General features: G+C 39.1%; 1 protein-coding gene across 3 annotated transcripts; it reads right to left on the bottom strand.

Annotated features, from left to right (window-relative positions):
* Positions 1-1,565: 1,565 nt before the first annotated feature.
* Positions 1,566-18,894, bottom strand: LOC121888888 (serine-rich adhesin for platelets-like). Of its 3 annotated transcripts, none has more exons than XM_042400458.1 (19): positions 18,789-18,894; positions 17,535-17,754; positions 16,366-16,649; positions 16,124-16,264; positions 13,687-13,788; positions 12,925-13,147; positions 12,109-12,287; positions 11,698-11,838; positions 11,474-11,575; positions 10,716-10,938; positions 9,414-9,592; positions 9,003-9,143; positions 8,779-8,880; positions 8,232-8,384; positions 6,445-6,465; positions 5,702-5,864; positions 3,683-3,948; positions 3,421-3,563; positions 1,566-2,456 (listed from the first exon to the last, which is right to left on the bottom strand). In XM_042400458.1, the coding sequence occupies exons 1-19, from the start codon at positions 18,823-18,825 to the stop codon at positions 2,034-2,036; spliced, it is 3,243 nt and encodes a 1,080-aa protein (XP_042256392.1). In that variant the 5' UTR covers positions 18,826-18,894; the 3' UTR covers positions 1,566-2,033. The 3 variants fall into 3 exon arrangements, with proteins under 3 accessions (XP_042256392.1, XP_042256393.1, XP_042256394.1); XM_042400459.1 differs by lacking the exons at positions 16,124-16,264; positions 16,366-16,649 and adding exons at positions 13,911-14,051; positions 14,322-14,500; XM_042400460.1 differs by lacking the exons at positions 16,124-16,264; positions 16,366-16,649; positions 17,535-17,754; positions 18,789-18,894 and adding exons at positions 13,911-14,051; positions 14,322-14,500; positions 15,138-15,215.
* Between the last annotated feature and the right edge of the window lie 1,542 nt (positions 18,895-20,436).

The following is a 20,436-nucleotide window of genomic DNA, read 5'->3' as shown; positions in this document are numbered from 1 at the left end:
CTGCGCCCGACCAGCACCTCACTGAAAATACTGGCTGTGCACGGGGAGTTCTGTCCTTTTATATATATATATATATCTTTGTCCTATTTTCTCTCCTTTGGGCTCCATCCCTCTCTTTATGTCAAATGTGCATAAAGTACACAAGAGACATAAATGAGGCATATTAAGCAAGGGGGTGTTAAAAAGGGCACTTAGAGATGGACATAAACAATAACAGGGACACTTTTCCAATAATCATATTTCTCTTTTAAGCTTCTAGACTGTTTGTAAAAGATGCAGAAAAAACCTAATAATGTTGTTCACTAAGATAGAGGCAAAAGGGAAAATAAATCCACCTTATTTTCAAGGTGTTTGTCAGCTCTGAGTCACGTTTGCAGTGCAAGGATGTTTTTGTCGTCTGAGCTACAGTATGAGAAAAGTCCATAAACACAATTACATTGGTGAGAATAAAATAATAATACACTACTACAGCAACAGAATAACAACGAGACTGTAGCTTCAGGCCACCTGCTAGTCCGTTTTCCGATCAGCCACCCAGAACATCTTGGAGTGTGTGGTTTGTCATGAATTATCTACAGTGGCCTGTTGGGGACATAGATCATGATTGAATATTTGAAAATTAAAATTAAGAAAGTGAAAGGAATGAAAAATACATTTGGCCCAATTGGGTTTCATTTCAGAGGAAGTTTGTGAACACTGAAGGGTATTTAAAGGCAATATGGTGAACAAATACACAAAGCCACATGCATACACACGTACACGCACTTAATGAATGATCAAACACACTTAGAATCAATGCATGTCATTATTTCACCAGATTGATCCTGCAGGCCAGGGGAGATGAGTTGTACTTCTCTGCCAGGTTAACAGGAAAATGTGTGTGTGTGTGTGTGTGTGTGTGAACCCATGTTTAATCTTACCATGTCAAGCCAGTTTACAAGGGAATTTTTACCTTATAACCTTCTTATTTTCTGTGTAGTTCTGCACACATATTGGCAAAATGTTAGTTAAGAAGTGTTCAACTGTGTTCATTTTCTTTATTTCAGTTTAAAGCTGCTATAATCTGTATTTTTTTTATATTAGAAATTCATCAAATGACAACATTTAAGGATTTTCTCATAGTGAAACCGTTGTTCCCTCAGCTCTACAGATTGTTCTAGCAACTTTCTGCTTGTTTTGTTTTTATGGTCCGCAACTTTACTGTTCTTGTTCAGTCACCCTCATGAAACCAGTATCTATCAGCAGCAGCAGGTGTTTTGGCTAAAAAGTTTGGATAAACCCACTATACGTTACCTGCCCGGCACCAAACAGCAAAAGTTAGCAACTAGCTGGTGAAGCTAGTGGAGTATTTAGCAGCTAAAGAGACAGATGTTTCCCCTGAGGAAATGATGAAGACCAAACCATATTTAAAAAAGTTGGAATATTTGATTCATATTTGTCAAGTAGTAGGACAAATTACTCTAAATGCTAATTTTGTTCAATTTCTGCAAGATGTGTAAATATGCATCTGTATTTACAGCTTGTTCTGCTGCCCCAAAGTGTCCAAAAAAGTAAAGTGCTGCTTTAAATGATACGTTTATTGTACGTGTTTATTTCAAAACCTGGCTGGAAACCCCAAATTCCTTCACAAGACAATACAAAATTGGAATCATAGTTTGTTTCAGATTTACTGTTGTGTCTAAAACTTTACATCAACCCAACCATCTGCAAGTTCATTGTATGATTAGCTTTTTATTAGAATAAAGATCTCAAATTTGAACATGAATCAAAGACAAATAATCAAAGACAAATTGAAGAATCGAAAAAGAATCAAAGACAAATAAGTCAAGAAATCCATTTGTGATTATAATACCAAATATATCCCATGTAATTCTTTAAAAAAGTTTGTTGAGCTTAATAAACTAAAAATCAGTTTTTCATTTTTACATGAATATTTTCTGCATTAAAGATGATTTTCAGTGCTACCTTAAGAACAGGGCTCATTTATCATGGGCTCAGGCACTTTAAAATGCACATACTTCCACATTTTCATGTTATGCGTCACCAACCAGTACGTAGAGTGACAGAACAAGAACACAGAGTGAGAAGAAGTGATTGAAGTGGGAGAAGTGGATCACGCTTTCACCACCGCCAAATACATCGCCATCGCCATCGCCATCCTTATCATCAGAAGTAGTGGTGTAATCGACGGTAGTATACATGGTTTTGGGATTGTAGGTGGGAACGGCGGTGGTTGGACAGGTGAAGTTTAAGTCGCTGTCAACTCCAGGAGAGTCGAAAGTAACAAAACCTGGTGTGTTTGTGCCGGTGATGTTGCTGATCCATTCCTGGTACTGGGACACACGGGTGTAGACTCCAGGAAATTTAGCTTTGCCGCAGCTTTCACCAAAACTTACAATTCCACTCTGGACCCAGACAGTATCATTTTTGGTCACCAGAGGTCCCCCTGAGTCCCCCTGTGGAAAGAGAATGATGATAGTTGTTCAAACAGATGTTCTCTTTTGGAGGAAGACCTGTCTCAGAAACATCCACCCTGCTGAAGCATGAATCCCATAATGCTGTTTGTTTTTAAACTCTCATAAATGTCTGTCGTTGGAAAATTTCACTTTGTAAAGCTTTATTTTCTGTCATATCATCTCTGCGCATTCAGCACATGCACAGCTCTGTGATGTGTTAGCCTAGCTTAGCATAAAAACTGAAAGCCACAGGAAATGATTAGCCTCCATCTTAGCTATTAGGTCATATGTGATTTTATCAAAGAAAACTGACAAAATACAGTATATTGGTTGACAACCTTTTTCCCACAACAAAAAGAAAATGGAAACTAAATTAAAAGTAATCTGTTATAGAACAATTTTTGCTGATGTATAAAAACTACTACTCTCCTATCAAATGGGAGACGAATGAATGGACAAATTAACCAATTACTTTCTTTAAATGCAGTATTCAATGATCTACATGCATCTGCTCAATCACACATTGCGTGTTCCTGATGAGTAAAATAGTATCCTCCATTACTCAGAAATATGGACTAAATGCATCCACAAAATCCCACTGAAAATCAAAAAAGAATTTTCAATACAACTGGGACATAGCACGAGAACTGGCAGACCAGCATGCCGATATTCACTGAGGTAGGCTAATGTTAACCAATATTATCTAAGGATGAAACTAGAATTAACGATAATCAAATGACTGAAACTTGACTAAAACTAATGACAGACTAATTCAAAATCAGATATCAGAAATTTATTCTGGTGGACTGGTAAAAACCAGTCCACTGATTATAAAATCTAAACTGTAACTGGGGAGACCCAGGATACAGGATATATTCCTTGAATGGTATTACTCTGCTCTCTCCCACCTCCATGTCAAGTCAACAGGGCATTACATAACAAATACACAAAAAGAGGTGGTCACCTGACATGCGTCTTTCCCTCCAGCTCTGACGCCTGCACAGATCATGTTCTCTGTGATGTCGACCAGATAGTTACATTGGCACTCATTGTTTCCCAATATTTGTACAGTCACCTCCTGTAGGATGTCTGATTGGGAATAGGGATCTAATTGGAGAGATTTCAAAAGGTGAGATTCAACCTCGTCAAATAAGGAATTATTTAGGAATGATGTGATATAAACAGAGTGCAATGCTCCTTTTTGACTATACCGTCTGTGAACTTACTATCAGGCACAGTGTTCCCCCAGCCAGTGACCCAGCTGTTTATCCCGGTGTGGAAAGTGCTGTTTGCTGAGGCCAAGCAGATCGGCTGTATGTAGTCAGTAAAATTCACAGGGGTCGACAGCTTCAGCAGACCTATGTCATTCTCTGAGGTAAATTCACTATATTTCGGATGGATTATGCCCACTTCAATTTCCCGTGACGTTCCATTGAGGTTTTCACCTGACTGGGAGTGGAGACCAAGACGGACTTCCATGATGCTGACACCGCTTGAAGACAAAAAAAAAAAAAGTTAAATTTTAACGGTCAGCTGTCAACAGTGAGCTTAGTATCAACTGAGTATCAGTTGACTTTTTCAAATAAGTCAGTGTTAACACTTTGGCCCCCATTTACACCTTGTATTAACTTATGATCTTTATCTGGAAACAATACCTAAATAATGACAGCTGATCCACAGGGATATGTATTTATACCTGATATTGATAAGCATTTTTATGTCTGCATTGTGATCGGATCTCAATTTACATATTAGTGAGGCGGGGCTGGCGGACTTGTCAACAAACATGTTGCCTCAGATCAAGGAAAGAAATGCAGTAGCATTAGAAACAGTTGTAGTAGGATTTCACTTCTTTTTCCTCATTCTTAACTCAAAATGTCAACTTCTCAAATACATCCGTACATGTCTGAGCCTGAATCTGATCCAAAATATGCAAGTGGACTACGTTAACGATGTGAACAACCTATGGAACAACCCTAGCAACAAACTTAGCAACAAGGATACGGAATGGATGGTGGTTTGTGGGTAGTACAGTGCTTAACAAACGAAGCGTTCCAAGCAGGCTGAAGCTCTGGCTTTTGACTTTCAGGGAGCATTTTTATATACTTTCACCTCAAGTTTTGGAACTTTGACCATGTTTAACATACACATCCAACAACATAACAGTATATAAATGACAGAAAATCACAAAAAGCATGTTATGTCCCCTTCAACCTAACAGGAAGAGGAGTAAGGTACCGTCATTTCAATTTTCTGATTTTTTTTCTTGAGAATGTATTCATTGTGTTTATACCTGCCTGAGATCAGATTACAATTGATCCAATCTTACCATCAGTCCGATCACAATCCAACTGCATACTGACAATTCATTCTGTGTGCATTTACATACAGTATAGTGTTACTTTTCCAGACAGTATATCCAGATACAGATTGTGTGTTAATGCCAGGTATAAGTGGGATCTTGGTATGTAGTGTTACCTACGCACTTAGTATTATTACACTTTCACCTGAGCAATTTTGTGCTCATGGATGCTGAGTTTAAAATTACAAAAGTAAATTTCTAGTTAGATCATCCCTTTCTTTTTAAAATAAGTCCAAATTGTGCAAATCAGTAGAAGTTGTGTGGTTAAGACAGCTATGAAACTATTTTAGCTCTCAGGGGGAAAAAATAGTCAATGATGATTTGATAATTCTAGCTCTTCTTATCTAAGTCATGTTAAGACTTCATTTTGAGATGTGGGTATGTAGATATACAGATATGTAGACATACAGGTAGTAATAAACACATATGGAATGTGGATGGGTGGAGTCACCTGCTATGCACAGGGCCCATTATTCTTACCAATTGAACCATTGCTGACAGGTGATAAGAGGCAATGTGTAGGATGGATATGAAAAACAAAACTTAAAACAGGTTTTCACTTCCTTTAGAGCAGAAGTAAAAGTAGCAAAAGTGGTTCGTATGATTATTGTTTGTGTATAACTATAAAACCCAGCTGATTGTTAGTTCATACTAATCAATCAATTCTAATATTATTTTAGGTGTTTAACCTTTCTGTGCATTTTGCATATAGCGCTTGGCTCTTAACATTCCCTAGATGTTAATAAATGTGTGCTGTCTCTAAATGAATTATGTGAGGTAATATCTGAAAGTGTTCATGTTGTGTGTTGCCAGTCTCTATAATGGTATCATGTAAGACAACAAACCAAAAATATAAAGTTTAAGTGAGTGAGTGATTCCTCACCTCGTCATGCAGTGAGCAGCTGTTAGCACCCATTGGTTGTTAATAAGGGACCCTCCACAGATGGGTCTGCCTGCCATGTAAATGCTGGCCTGCCAGGGCCAACTTCCTGGAGACGCATTTTGACCTCCGATAATTCTGCTTTGGCGTGGCGCCACGCCACATACTGACAGGAGAGAAGAGATGACAGTTAAACATATACAGTATGCAACGAGCCCTTGTGCCTAAATGACAAAATATCTACTTAGTCAAGATTCTGGAAAGACCAGGGTCTTTCTTAAGTTTAGGTTTGTTTCCTCATCATGGTTAAAAGAAACCGATGTTGGCAGGAAATGTTATAATGTTGCATTCACATCATATAGGACGGAAGGTAGGAATGGTTGTATGATGGTAGAGTTAGTTATGTGAGGGGTAAAATATTATGCATTGAAAATAAATCAATTAAATTTGGTTTAAATCATAACCCTTACATGTGTTTGGTGTTTAGGCACTTCTGCATTCTGGACAGTTAAAGTGAATAAATGCAGAATGGTATAAAATGCTTTGTTATGGGCACACTTGGCTAACTTTAATCTTATTTTAATCTTATTTATTATCTTATTTTATCTTATTTGTTAGTGTTTAATTTCTAATGTGGTCATGGTAGAGCAAATTTTAACAAAGTATACTGTTTGTAGTCTAATCCATCACAATGGAACAAGGAATTTAAACTTGAAGAACTTGCAAAGTTGCTCTTGGATGCTTACCAAACTCCTGTGAATGACAACCTGAAATTTAGAACACAAAGAGAAATATGTTGTTCAGGGTGAAGCAGACGACATCTGTGCATTTATGAGCAAATTTAACAGAAGAGACGGAATGAGTGAAAGTTTCTCCTTCACAAACTTTATTGTAGGCAGAAATGTCCCCTTTCACTATAGTAGACAAACGTTATGTTTTGTAAAAACCTGAGGATCTAGATTTTAGAAATTGTGATTTTTTTTGTCAAAAAAGAGTAATACATAGAATATTTTAATTACCCTTTATTTAATACAGAAGAGTTAAGTTTAGGTGCCAGTCCCCTTTAATTCTAATGATGTCTTTCTTACTGTGAAGTTAGTCAAAGTTTTCATGGTGACAAAAGAAGGAAGGCTCTTTGATGTTCGTACTTCTTTTCACAATAAGAAAAATATATCACCAGACTTGTACTCTAAACCCCTATGCATGACTCACTGCTCATTGTTCTTAGAGCAGTGAGTCATCTGCTCATTTTTCTCTCACAAGTTGATCTGGTTAAACCTTTTAACACCCTCTGCTGTTTTGAGGTTGGTCTACCTGAATTACAAGTATTTGACTATTTTCAATCAGTAGAAGCTTATAAATAATTAAGACATAAAGGAGACAGTAATCCAAATCATAAGTATAATATAGTATGTATTGTATTCCAAATGAAGCAGTGTTGAAAGCCACTGATTACAAGCACAAACATTAATTGATTAGCTTTTACATGTACTTGAGGTTTTTTGATTACATTATAAAATAAGGAATTCTACTTTCGCTTAGTACACATTTGATGGAATAGTTTACTCCTTAAATTCAAAGAGACAAAATTGAATTCCACTCTGTGGACCTAGTCAGGAGGATTTTCCATTTTCATTTGCTTTGAACCCATTTCCCCCTCAATATAGCTGTGAGCGACTGTGAGAAAGCTTTCTGATAACAAAAAGGTGTTCATCACTTTGAAGAACATCACTGAGCAGCAGTGAGTGGTTAGAGGAGTTTATTCTTATTGAAATGGTTGCTGTCAGGATGCCTTTCACAGTAACTAGATGGAAATATGTTATATAGAGCAGTGTTCAAACAAACTGTTGAACTCCTTCCACACACCCAAGTAAAATTGAAAGAAAAAAAATCTTTCTTTCTTACCTTTGGATGAAAGAATGATCATCACAGTTACACCACACAGAAACTGGTAGTAAGCCATTTTAACAATGCCTCCTTCACTTTGCTGTCAACTTTTATTACTTCATTCCTCATGCTCAGCTCCACCCACAGTGTCATATCTTCCAATAGATACTCATCAATAGTTCTTTACCTCACTGACCTCTGCATGTCACGCAATTCATGATAAATCAAAATGTTCTGCATGTGACCACAGCAAAAGGCATCAGGTCAAACCTGATTGTCTTGATGCTTGTGTTTGCTTGCAACTTGCACATATACAAAGCTGCACAATAATTATGTTCAAAAGATCATGATCCTGGATGGCATGACAACAGAGCTAAAGATTAAGTCTGCGTCAGTCTTGTTAATTGTACCGTGTACATGTAGCATTCCTCAGGAGTCCCTACTCGAGCCCATTCCATTTTGAACTGACATGCTTCTTTTGGGATACATAATGTAATATTTTGCCATAACTTCCACTTATGACGCTATTTGAATGATTCCCAGCATAATATTCTTCTAAAACCCAGCAACACAAATTAAATTTTAGCTCCTTTTCAGATACTGGCAAAGCATAGTGAAGAATGAAAAGTTGTTTCATGTTGATTACCGGAAGTGCATGTTGTTTGATCCACTTCTGTGGTTGAAAGCTGCGCAGATGTGGAAATCTCTGTACTGGATGAGTCTCTTTCGGTGGTGGTTATTTTGTTTTGGGTCATTGTGGTGGTAGAGGACAAAGGTGGCTGGCTTGCACTTGCTTCACCTGCAAATGGAGGCACTGTATTAACAGGGTGCAATGTTTTCATAATAAAAATAAAGTAACTTCACCCACGGACAATGGGTCTTATTTTGTCCCTCTTGGTCTTTTATCAAAAACCTTGTTTTTTTAAAGTTTGGAAGTGAAGGCCTCATGAGATATGTTTGTGAATCAGGAATATTTAAATATACTGACTGTGACCTTTAGTTACAATGCGCAGTTGATGTACCATTAGGAAATAAGTGTAAATAAGGAAACATAATAATGGAGGTTTTTCTCTAAAGCATCTCATTTAAACTAATATCTCTTACCAGAAATGGATGGTGTAATATTAAATACACCAAAAACAATAGATAGTATTTTTCCAGGATACATCCCATTTAAATTAAATGTTTCTCACTGGATTTTGTTTGATCCAGCATCGTTGCTGAAGGCTGCTCAGAGGAGGTGATTTCTGAACTGGTTGAGGGACCCTCAGTGGTGGTTATTTTGTTTTGGGTCACTGTGGTGTTGGTGGTGGTGGACAAAAATGATTGGTTTAGAGTTTAATTCCCAAACAATAGAGACATGGCATTAAACTGATGCAACATTACCACCCTTGAAAATAAATATGATTTCACCCACTTGTAATGGGTCTTGTCCGGTCTACCCCTTGGGAGGTAATCTCTGTGCTGAGATGTCCAGTGGTTGATTCTTTCCCAGTGGTTGGTATTTTGTTTGTGGTCACTTTGGTGATGGTAGTAGCGGTGGTGGTTGAGGACAAAACTGGATTGTCCAGAGTTTCATCGTCAAAATTGACACAAAATACAAAATCAGAAAAAAGACAAACAAACTTTGCTCTAAAGAGTTTTCATTAGAACTACTTCCTAAAGAAGAAATCTTCTCCTATCATCTTAAATCTATTTACTGATTTTGGTCAAGTTAAACACTTTAGTGATATTTACGGCGATTTGTTTGGAATAAAAAGAACTACTTCACATGAGCAGTGATATCCATCAAAAAGGTTTTCACCAAAACTGAGATGGAACCACTCACCATTTTTTTTATCTCCATAGCAGATAAAAGCGAGTTCCAAGCTGCACTGTTCGTCTGACCAGAGGCCTGCATTGCCCAGATGAGTTGCAACGCAGTTCTGCTCCCCTCCAACATTATCAGGCTGTCCTTGCTTCCAGTATCGGTACTTGAAGTCACACTGGTCCGACCATTCCCACCTCCTGCACAGACAAACAGAGGCCTGAGGTTATTAAGTTAAGTTTAATCTTTTAACCTTGAATATTTTTTGGGGGGTATGGGTAACTTGGATCTAAGAACTCAAATTGTGATAATGTGTGAGAGGAACAGAAGCTGACACATCGCTCTGGATCCTGCCATCGCTTCAATAGTGTAAGTAGTGTATCCAATATGCCTCTCTTTGGGGAAGTTTCCTGTCTATCACCTCCTTTCAACAGTGGCCTAACAATCTCGATACCCATGAAGCGTAGGCTACAAACACCATGGCCTGCAGAATTAAAGTGGGAGAGATGCTGGGGAGAATTAAAGTGTCTGGTTACAGGAGACCTCTCATCCCTATTTCTGATACTACTCTTATGTTCGGAAATCCTAATTCTCAATACTCTTTGTCTTGCCCACATAGCAAAACCCACAAGGACATTTCAATAGGTAGACTACATGTGTGGTCTTACATGTGTGGGGATGTAGAAAAGAGTCCCCTATGATCATAGCATTACAATTCACACAGTTGGAACAAGGACAATTTCCGGGGGGAAGAGAACTTAAAAAATGTGTAGACCTAACATAAAGATCTGTCTTAATGAGTTTGTCCCTCAAATTATTCGATCGCTTGGTAGCAAATATGGGAGGGATGACAAACTCTCGGCCCATAATGGGATCACTGGACAGTATATGCCAATGTTTTCTGACAATATTTTTGACTGACTGAGAAGTAGGTTAGAAGGTTGTAGATAAGACAAGAGATGTTTAAGAGGAGGACCAGGGGCTAAAAGGCTATCCCTATTGTTTTCACAAACCTGAGACAAACAAATATTGAAGATCTTTTGGTCATAGTTCTTTTCTCTGAACTGAGCACACAGTTCACCGGCCTGTCTCTCAAACTCTTCCCTAGAGCTACAAATTCTTATTCTTAACAGTTGACTATAGGGCAAGCTCCTTTTCAGGCTGTGTGGATGACAACTTGAGTATTATAAGTAGTTATTTCTATCTGTCTTTATGCGAAAGACTGTATTCTGTAGAAACTCAGAGTTGTTTACTCTCACATCCAAAAAGACACTGGTTCTCTACTTGTCATCACTGTAGTAGCTGCTGTCTGAGAATGACCACCTGCTGCTGGCGGGGTCATTATGCAGCCCGATCCAGGCCTTCTGAGTGTAGCCTCCAGTGGAGCTCTGAGCTGTGTTCACCAGTCGGTTCATTTCCTCTATGTCGATCACCGTGGCCAGGTCAGTATACTGCTCTCTGCAGTATGTCTGGGCCTCCGACCAGGGCAGGGTTGTACCAATGAAGTGGTACTGGTGAGGGGTACTGGTGCAGTAGGTCTGAGTGTCTGTGGAAGGAGGACACTGCTATTTATCAGAAGGAAATCAAGCATTGTCTATACTAAATTTCAGCTTGTCACAAGATAAGAAAGAAACAAGACTAAGAGTTGCTACAGCAGGTCTGTGAGGTTTACTTAGACACAGCGGTGCTTTCAACTTTATGCTATCATCAGTATGCTAACATGCTCACAACGACAGTATTAACATGCTGACGTTTAACAGGTGTAATGTTTACCATGTTCTCCATAGTTTAGCATACCAACACGCAAAGATTTGCTAATTAGCGCTAAACACAAAGTTAGTTACTTGGGCTTACGAAATCATTTGAATGAAACAATCAATGTATTGTTGAAATACTCAAACCTTTTGTCCATACTGACTGTGACCTTTAGTAAATATGAAGACATAATAATGGATGTTTTTCTCTAAAGCATCTCATTTAAGTTAATATCTCTCACCAGAAATGGATGTTGTAATATTAAAACATAACAATAGATAGTATTTTTTCCAGGATACATCCCATTTAAATTAAATGTTTCTCACCAGATGTTGTTTGATCCAGCGTTGTTGCTGAATGCTGCTCAGAGGAGGTGATCTCTCTACTGGTTGAGGGACCCCCAGTAGTGGTTATTTTGTTTTGGGTCACTGTGGTGTTGGTGTTGGTGGACAAAAATGATTGGTTTGGAGTTTAATTCCCAAACAATAGAGACATGGCATTAAACTGATGCAACATTACCACCCTTGAAAATAAATATAATTTCACTCACCTGTAATGGGTCTTGTCTGGTCTACCTCTGGGGAGGTAATCTCTGTGCTGAGATGTCCAGTGGTTGATTCTTTCCCAGTGGTGGGTATTTTGTTTGAGGTCACTTTGGTGATGGTAGTGGTGGCGGTGGTTGAGGACAAAACTGGATTGTCCAGAGTTACATCGTCAAAATTGACACAAAATACAAAATAAGAAAAAAGACAAACAAACCTTGCTCTAAAGAGTTTTCATTAGAACTACTTCCTAAAGAAGAAATCTTCTCCTATCATCTTAAATCTATTTACTGATTTTGGTCAAGTTAAACACTTTAGTGATATTTACGGCGATTTGTTTGGAATAAAAAGAACTACTTCACATGAGCAGTGATATCCACCAAAAAGGTTTTCACCAAAACTGAGATGGACACACTCACTGTTTTTTTTATCTCCATAGCAGATAAAAGCGAGTTCCAAGCTGCACTGTTCATCTGACCACAGGCCTGCATTGCCCAGATGAGTTGCAACGCAGTTCTGCTCCCCCCCAACATTATCAGGCTGTCCTTGCTTCCAGTATCGGTACTTGAAGTCACACTGGTCCGACCATTCCCACCTCCTGCACAGACAAACAGAGGCCTGAGGTTATTACGTTAAGTTTAATCTTTTAACCTTGAACATTTTTTGGGGGGTATGGGTAACCTGGATCTAAGAACTCAATTTGTGATAATGTGTCAAAGAAACAGAAGTGACTCTATAGCTGACACATCACTCTGGATCCCGCCATTGCTTCAATAGTGTAAGTAGTGTATCCAGTATGCCTCTCTTTGGGGAAGTTTCCTGTCTATCACCTCCTTTCAACAGTGGCCTAACAATCTCAATACCCATGAAGCGTAGGCTACAAACACCATGGCCTGCAGAATTAAAGTGTCTGGCTACAGGAGACCTCTCATCCCTATTTCTGATACTACTCTTATGTTCGGAAATCCTAATTCTCAATACTCTTTGTCTTGCCCACATAGCAAGACCCACAAGGACATTTCAATAGATAGACAACATGTGTGGTCCTACATGTGGGCAAGCTCCTTTTCAGGCTGTGTGGATGACAACTCGAGTATTATAAGTAGTTATTTCTATCTGTCTTTATGCGAAAGACTGTATTCTGTAGAAACTCAGAGTTGTTTACTCTCACATCCAAAAAGACACTGGTTCTCTACTTGTCATCACTGTAGTAGCTGCTGTCTGAGAATGACCACCTGCTGCTGGCGGGGTCATTATGCAGCCCGATCCAGGCCTTCTGAGTGTAGCCTCCAGTGGAGCTCTGAGCTGTGTTCACCAGTCGGTTCATTTCCTCTATGTCGATCACCGTGGCCAGGTCAGTATACTGCTCTCTGCAGTATGTCTGGGCCTCCGACCAAGGCAGGGTTGTACCAATGAAGTGGTACTGGTGAGGGGTACTGGCGCAGTAGGTCTGAGTGTCTGTGGAAGGAGGACACTGCTATTTATCAGAAGGAAATCAAGCATTGTCTATGCCAAATTTCAGCTTGTCACAAGATGGCTACAAGGAGAGGAAAGAAACAAGACTAAGAGTTGCTACAGCAGCTCTGTGAGGTTGTACTTAGACACAGCGGTGCTTTCAACTTTATGCTATCATCGATATGCTAACATGCTCACAATGACAGTATTAACATGCTGATGTTTAACAGGTGTAATGTTCTCCATAGTTAAGCATACCAGCATGCAAAGATTTGCTAATTAGCGCTAAACACAAAGTTAGTTACTTGGGCTTACGAAATCATTTGAATGAAACAATCAGTGTATTATTGAAATACTCAAACCTTTTGTCCATACTGACTGTGACCTTTAGCAAATATGAAGACATAATAATGGATGTTTTTCTCTAAAGCATCTCATTTACATTAATATATCTCACCAGAAATGGATGTTGTAATATTAAAACATAACAATAGATAGTATTTTTTCCAGGATACATCCCATTTAAATTAAATGTTTCTCACCAGATGTTGTTTGATCCAGCGTTGTTGCTGAATGCTGCTCAGAGGAGGTGATCTCTCTACTGGTTGAGGGACCCCCAGTAGTGGTTATTTTGTTTTGGGTCACTGTGGTGTTGGTGTTGGTGGACAAAAATGATTGGTTTGGAGTTTAATTCCCAAACAATAGAGACATGGCATTAAACTGATGCAACATTACCACCCTTGAAAATAAATATAATTTCACTCACCTGTAATGGGTCTTGTCTGGTCTACCTCTGGGGAGGTAATCTCTGTGCTGAGATGTCCAGTGGTTGATTCTTTCCCAGTGGTGGGTATTTTGTTTGAGGTCACTTTGGTGATGGTAGTGGCGGCGGTGGTTGAGGACAAAACTGGATTGTCCAGAGTTACATCGTCAAAATTGACACAAAATACAAAATAAGAAAAAAGACAAACAAACCTTGCTCTAAAGAGTTTTCATTAGAACTACTTCCTAAAGAAGAAATCTTCTCCTATCATCTTAAATCTATTTACTGATTTTGGTCAAGTTAAACACTTTAGTGATATTTACGGCAATTTGTTTGGAATAAAAAGAACTACTTCACATGAGCAGTGATATCCACCAAAAAGGTTTTCACCAAAACTGAGATGGACACACTCACCGTTTTTTTTATCTCCATAGCAGATAAAAGCGAGTTCCAAGCTGCACTGTTCATCTGACCACAGGCCTGCATTGCCCAGATGAGTTGCAACGCAGTTCTGCTCCCCCCCAACATTATCAGGCTGTCCTTGCTTCCAGTATCGGTACTTGAAGTCACACTGGTCCGACCATTCCCACCTCCTGCACAGACAAACAGAGGCCTGAGGTTATTACGTTAAGTTTAATCTTTTAACCTTGAACATTTTTTGGGGGGTATGGGTAACCTGGATCTAAGAACTCAATTTGTGATAATGTGTCAAAGAAACAGAAGTGACTCTATAGCTGACACATCACTCTGGATCCCGCCATTGCTTCAATAGTGTAAGTAGTGTATCCAGTATGCCTCTCTTTGGGGAAGTTTCCTGTCTATCACCTCCTTTCAACAGTGGCCTAACAATCTCAATACCCATGAAGCGTAGGCTACAAACACCATGGCCTGCAGAATTAAAGTGTCTGGCTACAGGAGACCTCTCATCCCTATTTCTGATACTACTCTTATGTTCGGAAATCCTAATTCTCAATACTCTTTGTCTTGCCCACATAGCAAGACCCACAAGGACATTTCAATAGATAGACAACATGTGTGGTCCTACATGTGGGCAAGCTCCTTTTCAGGCTGTGTGGATGACAACTCGAGTATTATAAGTAGTTATTTCTATCTGTCTTTAAGCGAAAGACTGTATTCTGTAGAAACTCAGAGTTGTTTACTCTCACATCCAAAAAGACACTGGTTCTCTACTTGTCATCACTGTAGTAGCTGCTGTCTGAGAATGACCACCTGCTGCTGGCGGGGTCATTATGCAGCCCGATCCAGGCCTTCTGAGTGTAGCCTCCAGTGGAGCTCTGAGCTGTGTTCACCAGTCGGTTTATTTCCTCTATGTCGATCACCGTGGCCAGGTCAGTATACTGCTCTCTGCAGTATGTCTGGGCCTCCGACCAAGGCAGGGTTGTACCAATGAAGTGGTACTGGTGAGGGGTACTGGCGCAGTAGGTCTGAGTGTCTGTGGAAGGAGGACACTGCTATTTATCAGAAGGAAATCAAGCATTGTCTATGCCAAATTTCAGCTTGTCACAAGATGGCTACAAGGAGAGGAAAGAAACAAGACTAAGAGTTGCTACAGCAGCTCTGTGAGGTTGTACTTAGACACAGCGGTGCTTTCAACTTTATGCTATCATCGATATGCTAACATGCTCACAATGACAGTATTAACATGCTGATGTTTAACAGGTGTAATGTTCTCCATAGTTAAGCATACCAGCATGCAAAGATTTGCTAATTAGCGCTAAACACAAAGTTAGTTACTTGGGCTTACGAAATCATTTGAATGAAACAATCAGTGTATTATTGAAATACTCAAACCTTTTGTCCATACTGACTGTGACCTTTAGCAAATATGAAGACATAATAATGGATGTTTTTCTCTAAAGCATCTCATTTACATTAATATATCTCACCAGAAATGGATGTTGTAATATTAAAACATAACAATAGATAGTATTTTTTCCAGGATACATCCCATTTAAATTAAATGTTTCTCACCAGATGTTGTTTGATCCAGCGTTGTTGCTGAATGCTGCGCAGATGACGTGATCTCTATACTGGTTGAGGGACCCTCAGTAGTGGTTATTTTGTTTTGGGTCACTGTGGTGTTGGTGGTGGTGGACAAAAATGATTGGTTTGGAGTTTAATTCCCAAACAATAGAGACATGGCATTAAACTGATGCAAAATTACCACCCTTGAAAATAAATATAATTTCACCCACCTGTAATGGGTCTTGTCTGGTCTACCTCTGGGGAGGTAATATCTGTACTGAGATGTCCAGTGGTTGATTCTTTCCCAGTGGTGGGTATTTTACTTGTGGTCTCTGTGGTGGTGGACAAGAGTGAGTCCTTTGAAGTTCCTTCTATAAAACAAAGACAGTGGTAGTGAAAATATAGTTATCCAAAATTTAATGTAAGATTATTTCCTCTGAATTGATTTCTTTTATGGCTTCCAACAACACACCAGAGGTAATCTCTGTAATGGTTGAGGCTCCCTCAGTGGTGGTTATTTTGTTTGTGGTCACTTTACTGGTGGTAGTGGTCGCTGTGGTGGTGGTGGTGGTGGTTGTGGTTTTCTTATCTCCATAGCAGATAAAAGCGAGTTGCATGCTGCACTGTTCATCTGACCACAGGCCTGCATTGCCCAGATGAGTTGCAACACAGTTCTGCTCCCCTCCAACATTATCAGGCTGTCCTTGCTTCCAGTAGCGGTAACTGGAGCCACTCTGGTCCGACCATTCCCACTTCCTGCACAGACAAACAGAGGCCTGAGGTTATTAAGTTAAGATGAATCTTTTAACCTTGAATATTTCTGGGGGGTATGGGTATGGCCTTACTTTAAGTGCCACTGAAAAGAAATTGGGAGAGATGCTGGGGAGAATTTTAGTGTCTGGTTACAGGAGACGTCTCATCCCTATTTCTGATATTACTCTTATGTTTGGAAATCCTAATTCTCAATTCTCTTTTTGTCTTGCCCACATAGCAAAACCCATTAGTGTATTTCAATAGGTAGACTACCTGTGTGGGTTTACATGTGATTCTGCCCCTGACTTTCATTTTACTACCTGTGTGGGGATGTAGAAAAGAGTCCCCTTTGATCATAGCATTACAATTCACACAGTTGGAACAAGGAAAATTTCCTGGGGGAAGAGAACTTAAAAAATGTGTAGACCTAACATAAAGATCTGTCTTAACGAGTTTGTCCCTCAAATTATTTAATGGCTTGGTAGCAAATATGGGAGGGTTGACAAACTCTCGGCCCACAGTGGGGTCACTAGACAGTAAATGCCAATGTTTTCTGACAATATTTTTGACTGACTGAGAAATAGGTGAGTAGGTAATAGATAAGACTAGTGACTGTTGTTTAAGAGGATGAGAATTAGGTGCTAGAAGGCTATCCCTATCGGTTTCACAAACCTTAGAAAAACAAATATTCAAGATTTTTTGGTCATAGTTCTTTTCTTAAGAGTTGTGTGGATGATGATTTGAATAATGTAAGTATTTATTTCTATCCGTCTTCTCTGCAAAAGACTGTAGTCTGTAGAAACTCAGATTTGTTTACTCTCACATCCAAAAAAGACACTGATTCTCTACTTGTCATCTCTGTATTAGCTGCTGTCAGAAAATGACCACCTGCTGCTGGCGGGGTCATTATGCAGCCCAATCCAGGCCTTCTGAGTGTAGCCTCCAGTGGAGCTCTGAGCTGTGTTCACCAGTCGGTTCATTTCCTCTATGTCGATCACTGTGGCCAGATCAGTATACTGCTCTCTGCAGTATGTCTGGGCCTCCGACCAGGGCACGGTTGTACCAATGAAGTGGTACTGGCGAAGGCAGTAGGTCTGAGAACACAGGCCTGTGGATGGAAGATACCACTATTTATCAATAGGAAGTCACTCATTATGCCAAATTTCAGCTTTTAACAAGATGACTAATAGGGTTTTTCCATTGGCACCATTTTTCCATGGCCTAGATGGACCATCTCTAGAGCTGGACCAAAGAGCGCGTTGCAATGACGTCTTGCCAACTGCGACCAACCCATGACAACCCCCCCTTCTCCCTGCTTCTCCCCATCAAACAAGTGTGTGTGTGTTGCGAAACTAAACTCACATCTGTGCTGGAGACTAGAGAAAAAACTGTTTTTAAAAGTCTCTGTGTGTTAAGCTCTCAGTAGTTTTGTAGCTTCTAACTGAATCGCTGTCGTTTGAATTTTAGTTTCTCTCCTGTGTTTCTGTTTGTACTTTCAGATATCTGCTTTATTGTACCATTTCCTTAGTCACAGCCTGTTTGAGTCAAATCAAGTGCATAATCAGTTAAAGACACACCTTTGTGAGTGTGAGTAACCCTGTTGTAATGGAGATGCAGACCAACATCGCTAATATAGAGTTGTGCTGCTAGCATGGATTAAAACATTTGTTACACAATTTCTTTCTGACTTTTCCCTAATTCTTGCTTTTTTTTTCTTAAGTATTGGATACTTATTTGGGCTTATGAAATTATTTGAATGAAACAATCAGTGTGTTGTTAAAATGCTCAAAACCTATGTCCATACTAAGGCTATAACTCTTGACAATTACAAGTAGAAATTGTTTTGTCTTAAAGACTCAGTGCAAAAAAACACAAATTTAGTGTGTTTACAAGTTATCCAGCAGATGATACTATATTTTTGCATATGTAATATTTACACAAATAGTTGCAATGTCCAAAAAATTGTAAACCCATTGTCAAAAGTGCCTGTTATTGTTTAATTTATCACATTAGCCCACATTAAATAAATTAAACACTTTAAGCCCACACTGGCTCTTTGTCAGGTGCATTCTGTATTAAATATGAATAAATTCAGGATTTGACAGTGTTGTGAGTCTTTTGAAAGACAGAAGTTATATTTACCACTGAGGAGCACGAGGACAGACAATCTCCATTTCATGTCTGAGCTGCTTTCTTTACACCCGTCTGCTTTCCTGCAACACACATAAAAATTTGTGTAAAAAAAACTCCCAAACGCTACCAGCAGCCTTTACTAGTAAAGTTGTGTAATGTGAAGTCCAATTTATTAAGGTACTGTACTTAAACACAATTTTTAGATACTTTAGAGTCTTATTCTACACTACTACAACTTTGCATTTCTACTTCACTATATTTCAGATGGAAATATTGCACATTTCATTCCTGTACATTAATTTGACAGAAAGCACGACAAAATATGACACATGGCTATAGATTAAAACTACTGAACAGTATATGAAGTAGTTCAAATTTGTGAAACCTTCAACCTGCTATGACATTAAAATGCCTCTTACACATTAATGCATCAGTAGTGTACAATACTATGATATATAATAATTTAACACAACACTCACTGGGGCCATGGAGAAAAAAAAACTGCATTATCTTTTACTTTATGATACATTTAAAGCACATTTTGTAGATAAAACTTAAGTAACTTAAGCAACTATTTGAAAGCAGACCTTTTACTTGTAATGAAGTATGTTTACATTATGTAGTGCTATTTTTTACCTTGATAAGGGATCTTAATACTTTATTTTAATCTTCCACCACTGCACTAGGCCTCATAGACCAGTCATATCACATCAGGTTTGCGTATATAGCTGAAAAGTTCTTATTGTCTATTATGCAAAAAATCTCATACCCTCAATTTAGATACAGAAAAACTAAAAGTTGTGTAGCCTTAAAATGAAATTGAAGTTTTAAAATAAAGTCTCTTGACATGCATCAATGGATTCATGTGAGTGAGATGAGAGTGGACAGAAAAAGAAAAGAAACAGTATTACATTTAGATTATAAATGATGGTTTTCACTTACTTGTAGCTGCTGCTTTGAGTTTTTTTTTTCCCTCTACACCTGGTTGCAGACAGACACTGCAGTGACTAGACTGTATTGTTAGGAGACAAGATGCAATTTAAACAGCAACTACACACCCAAATTCTGCTCGCTCCCACCCTCCCAGCATGTTTCAGAAATGCAGCAGAGGACTGCAAGGGCAGCGACTGTAGGGGCATGGCCTCGTGGCTATGTAGTGTGTGACATGAGAGGTGAGGGGTCACTGACTGACCACTGCTCGGCGTAGCATGAATAGCGATGTAGAGCTGGTAGTCAAAGCTAACAAGCAATGAGCAGTCACTGTCAGACTGTCCACGCTGGAAACACTGGAGAGTCCATCACAGCTTTGACCGTCATTAGAAATACATTCATGGTCATTTGTAAAAGTTTCTGTGTGGTACCTGTGTTGCAGCTGAGCTAGCGGCTCTGCTGCGAGAAGCTCTCCGGTGTCTGTGAGTGTGTATGGAGGGGTGTTAACATTCTTTTTTTATATAAATTTCATGATGTAGATAAGAGTAACCGGTCAACTCTATGTCAGCATTGGCCTTGGAAAGTTCAGGGCTGAGTTAAAACAACCCATGAAATGCCAATTTTTGTAAATTTGGTGTCAACGTCAATGTTAAGACCAGCATTGATGTGTTTCATCACAGTACAGTCACAGTGTACAGCCCAGAACACATGTCTAAGTGTGCAGTAC

This window comes from Thunnus maccoyii, chromosome 22 (genome assembly GCF_910596095.1).
Source record: "Thunnus maccoyii chromosome 22, fThuMac1.1, whole genome shotgun sequence".
Classification (NCBI taxonomy): domain Eukaryota; kingdom Metazoa; phylum Chordata; class Actinopteri; order Scombriformes; family Scombridae; genus Thunnus; species Thunnus maccoyii.
Note: the sequence above shows the minus strand (reverse complement) of the source record. Positions and strands in the feature narration are given on the sequence as shown.

Excerpts from the sequence above, each read along its gene's own strand:
- LOC121888888 (XM_042400458.1), bottom strand. The coding sequence starts at position 18,825 with ATGAAATGGAGATTGTCTGTCCTCGTGCTCCTCAGTG. Across the intron at positions 10,939-11,473 it reads GCTGGATCAAACAACATCTG|ACACTCAGACCTACTGCACC; the intron begins GTGAGAAACATT and ends CTCCTTCCACAG. Across the intron at positions 2,457-3,420 it reads GAGGGAAAGACGCATGTCAG|GGGGACTCAGGGGGACCTCT; the intron begins GTGACCACCTCT and ends CTCTTTCCACAG.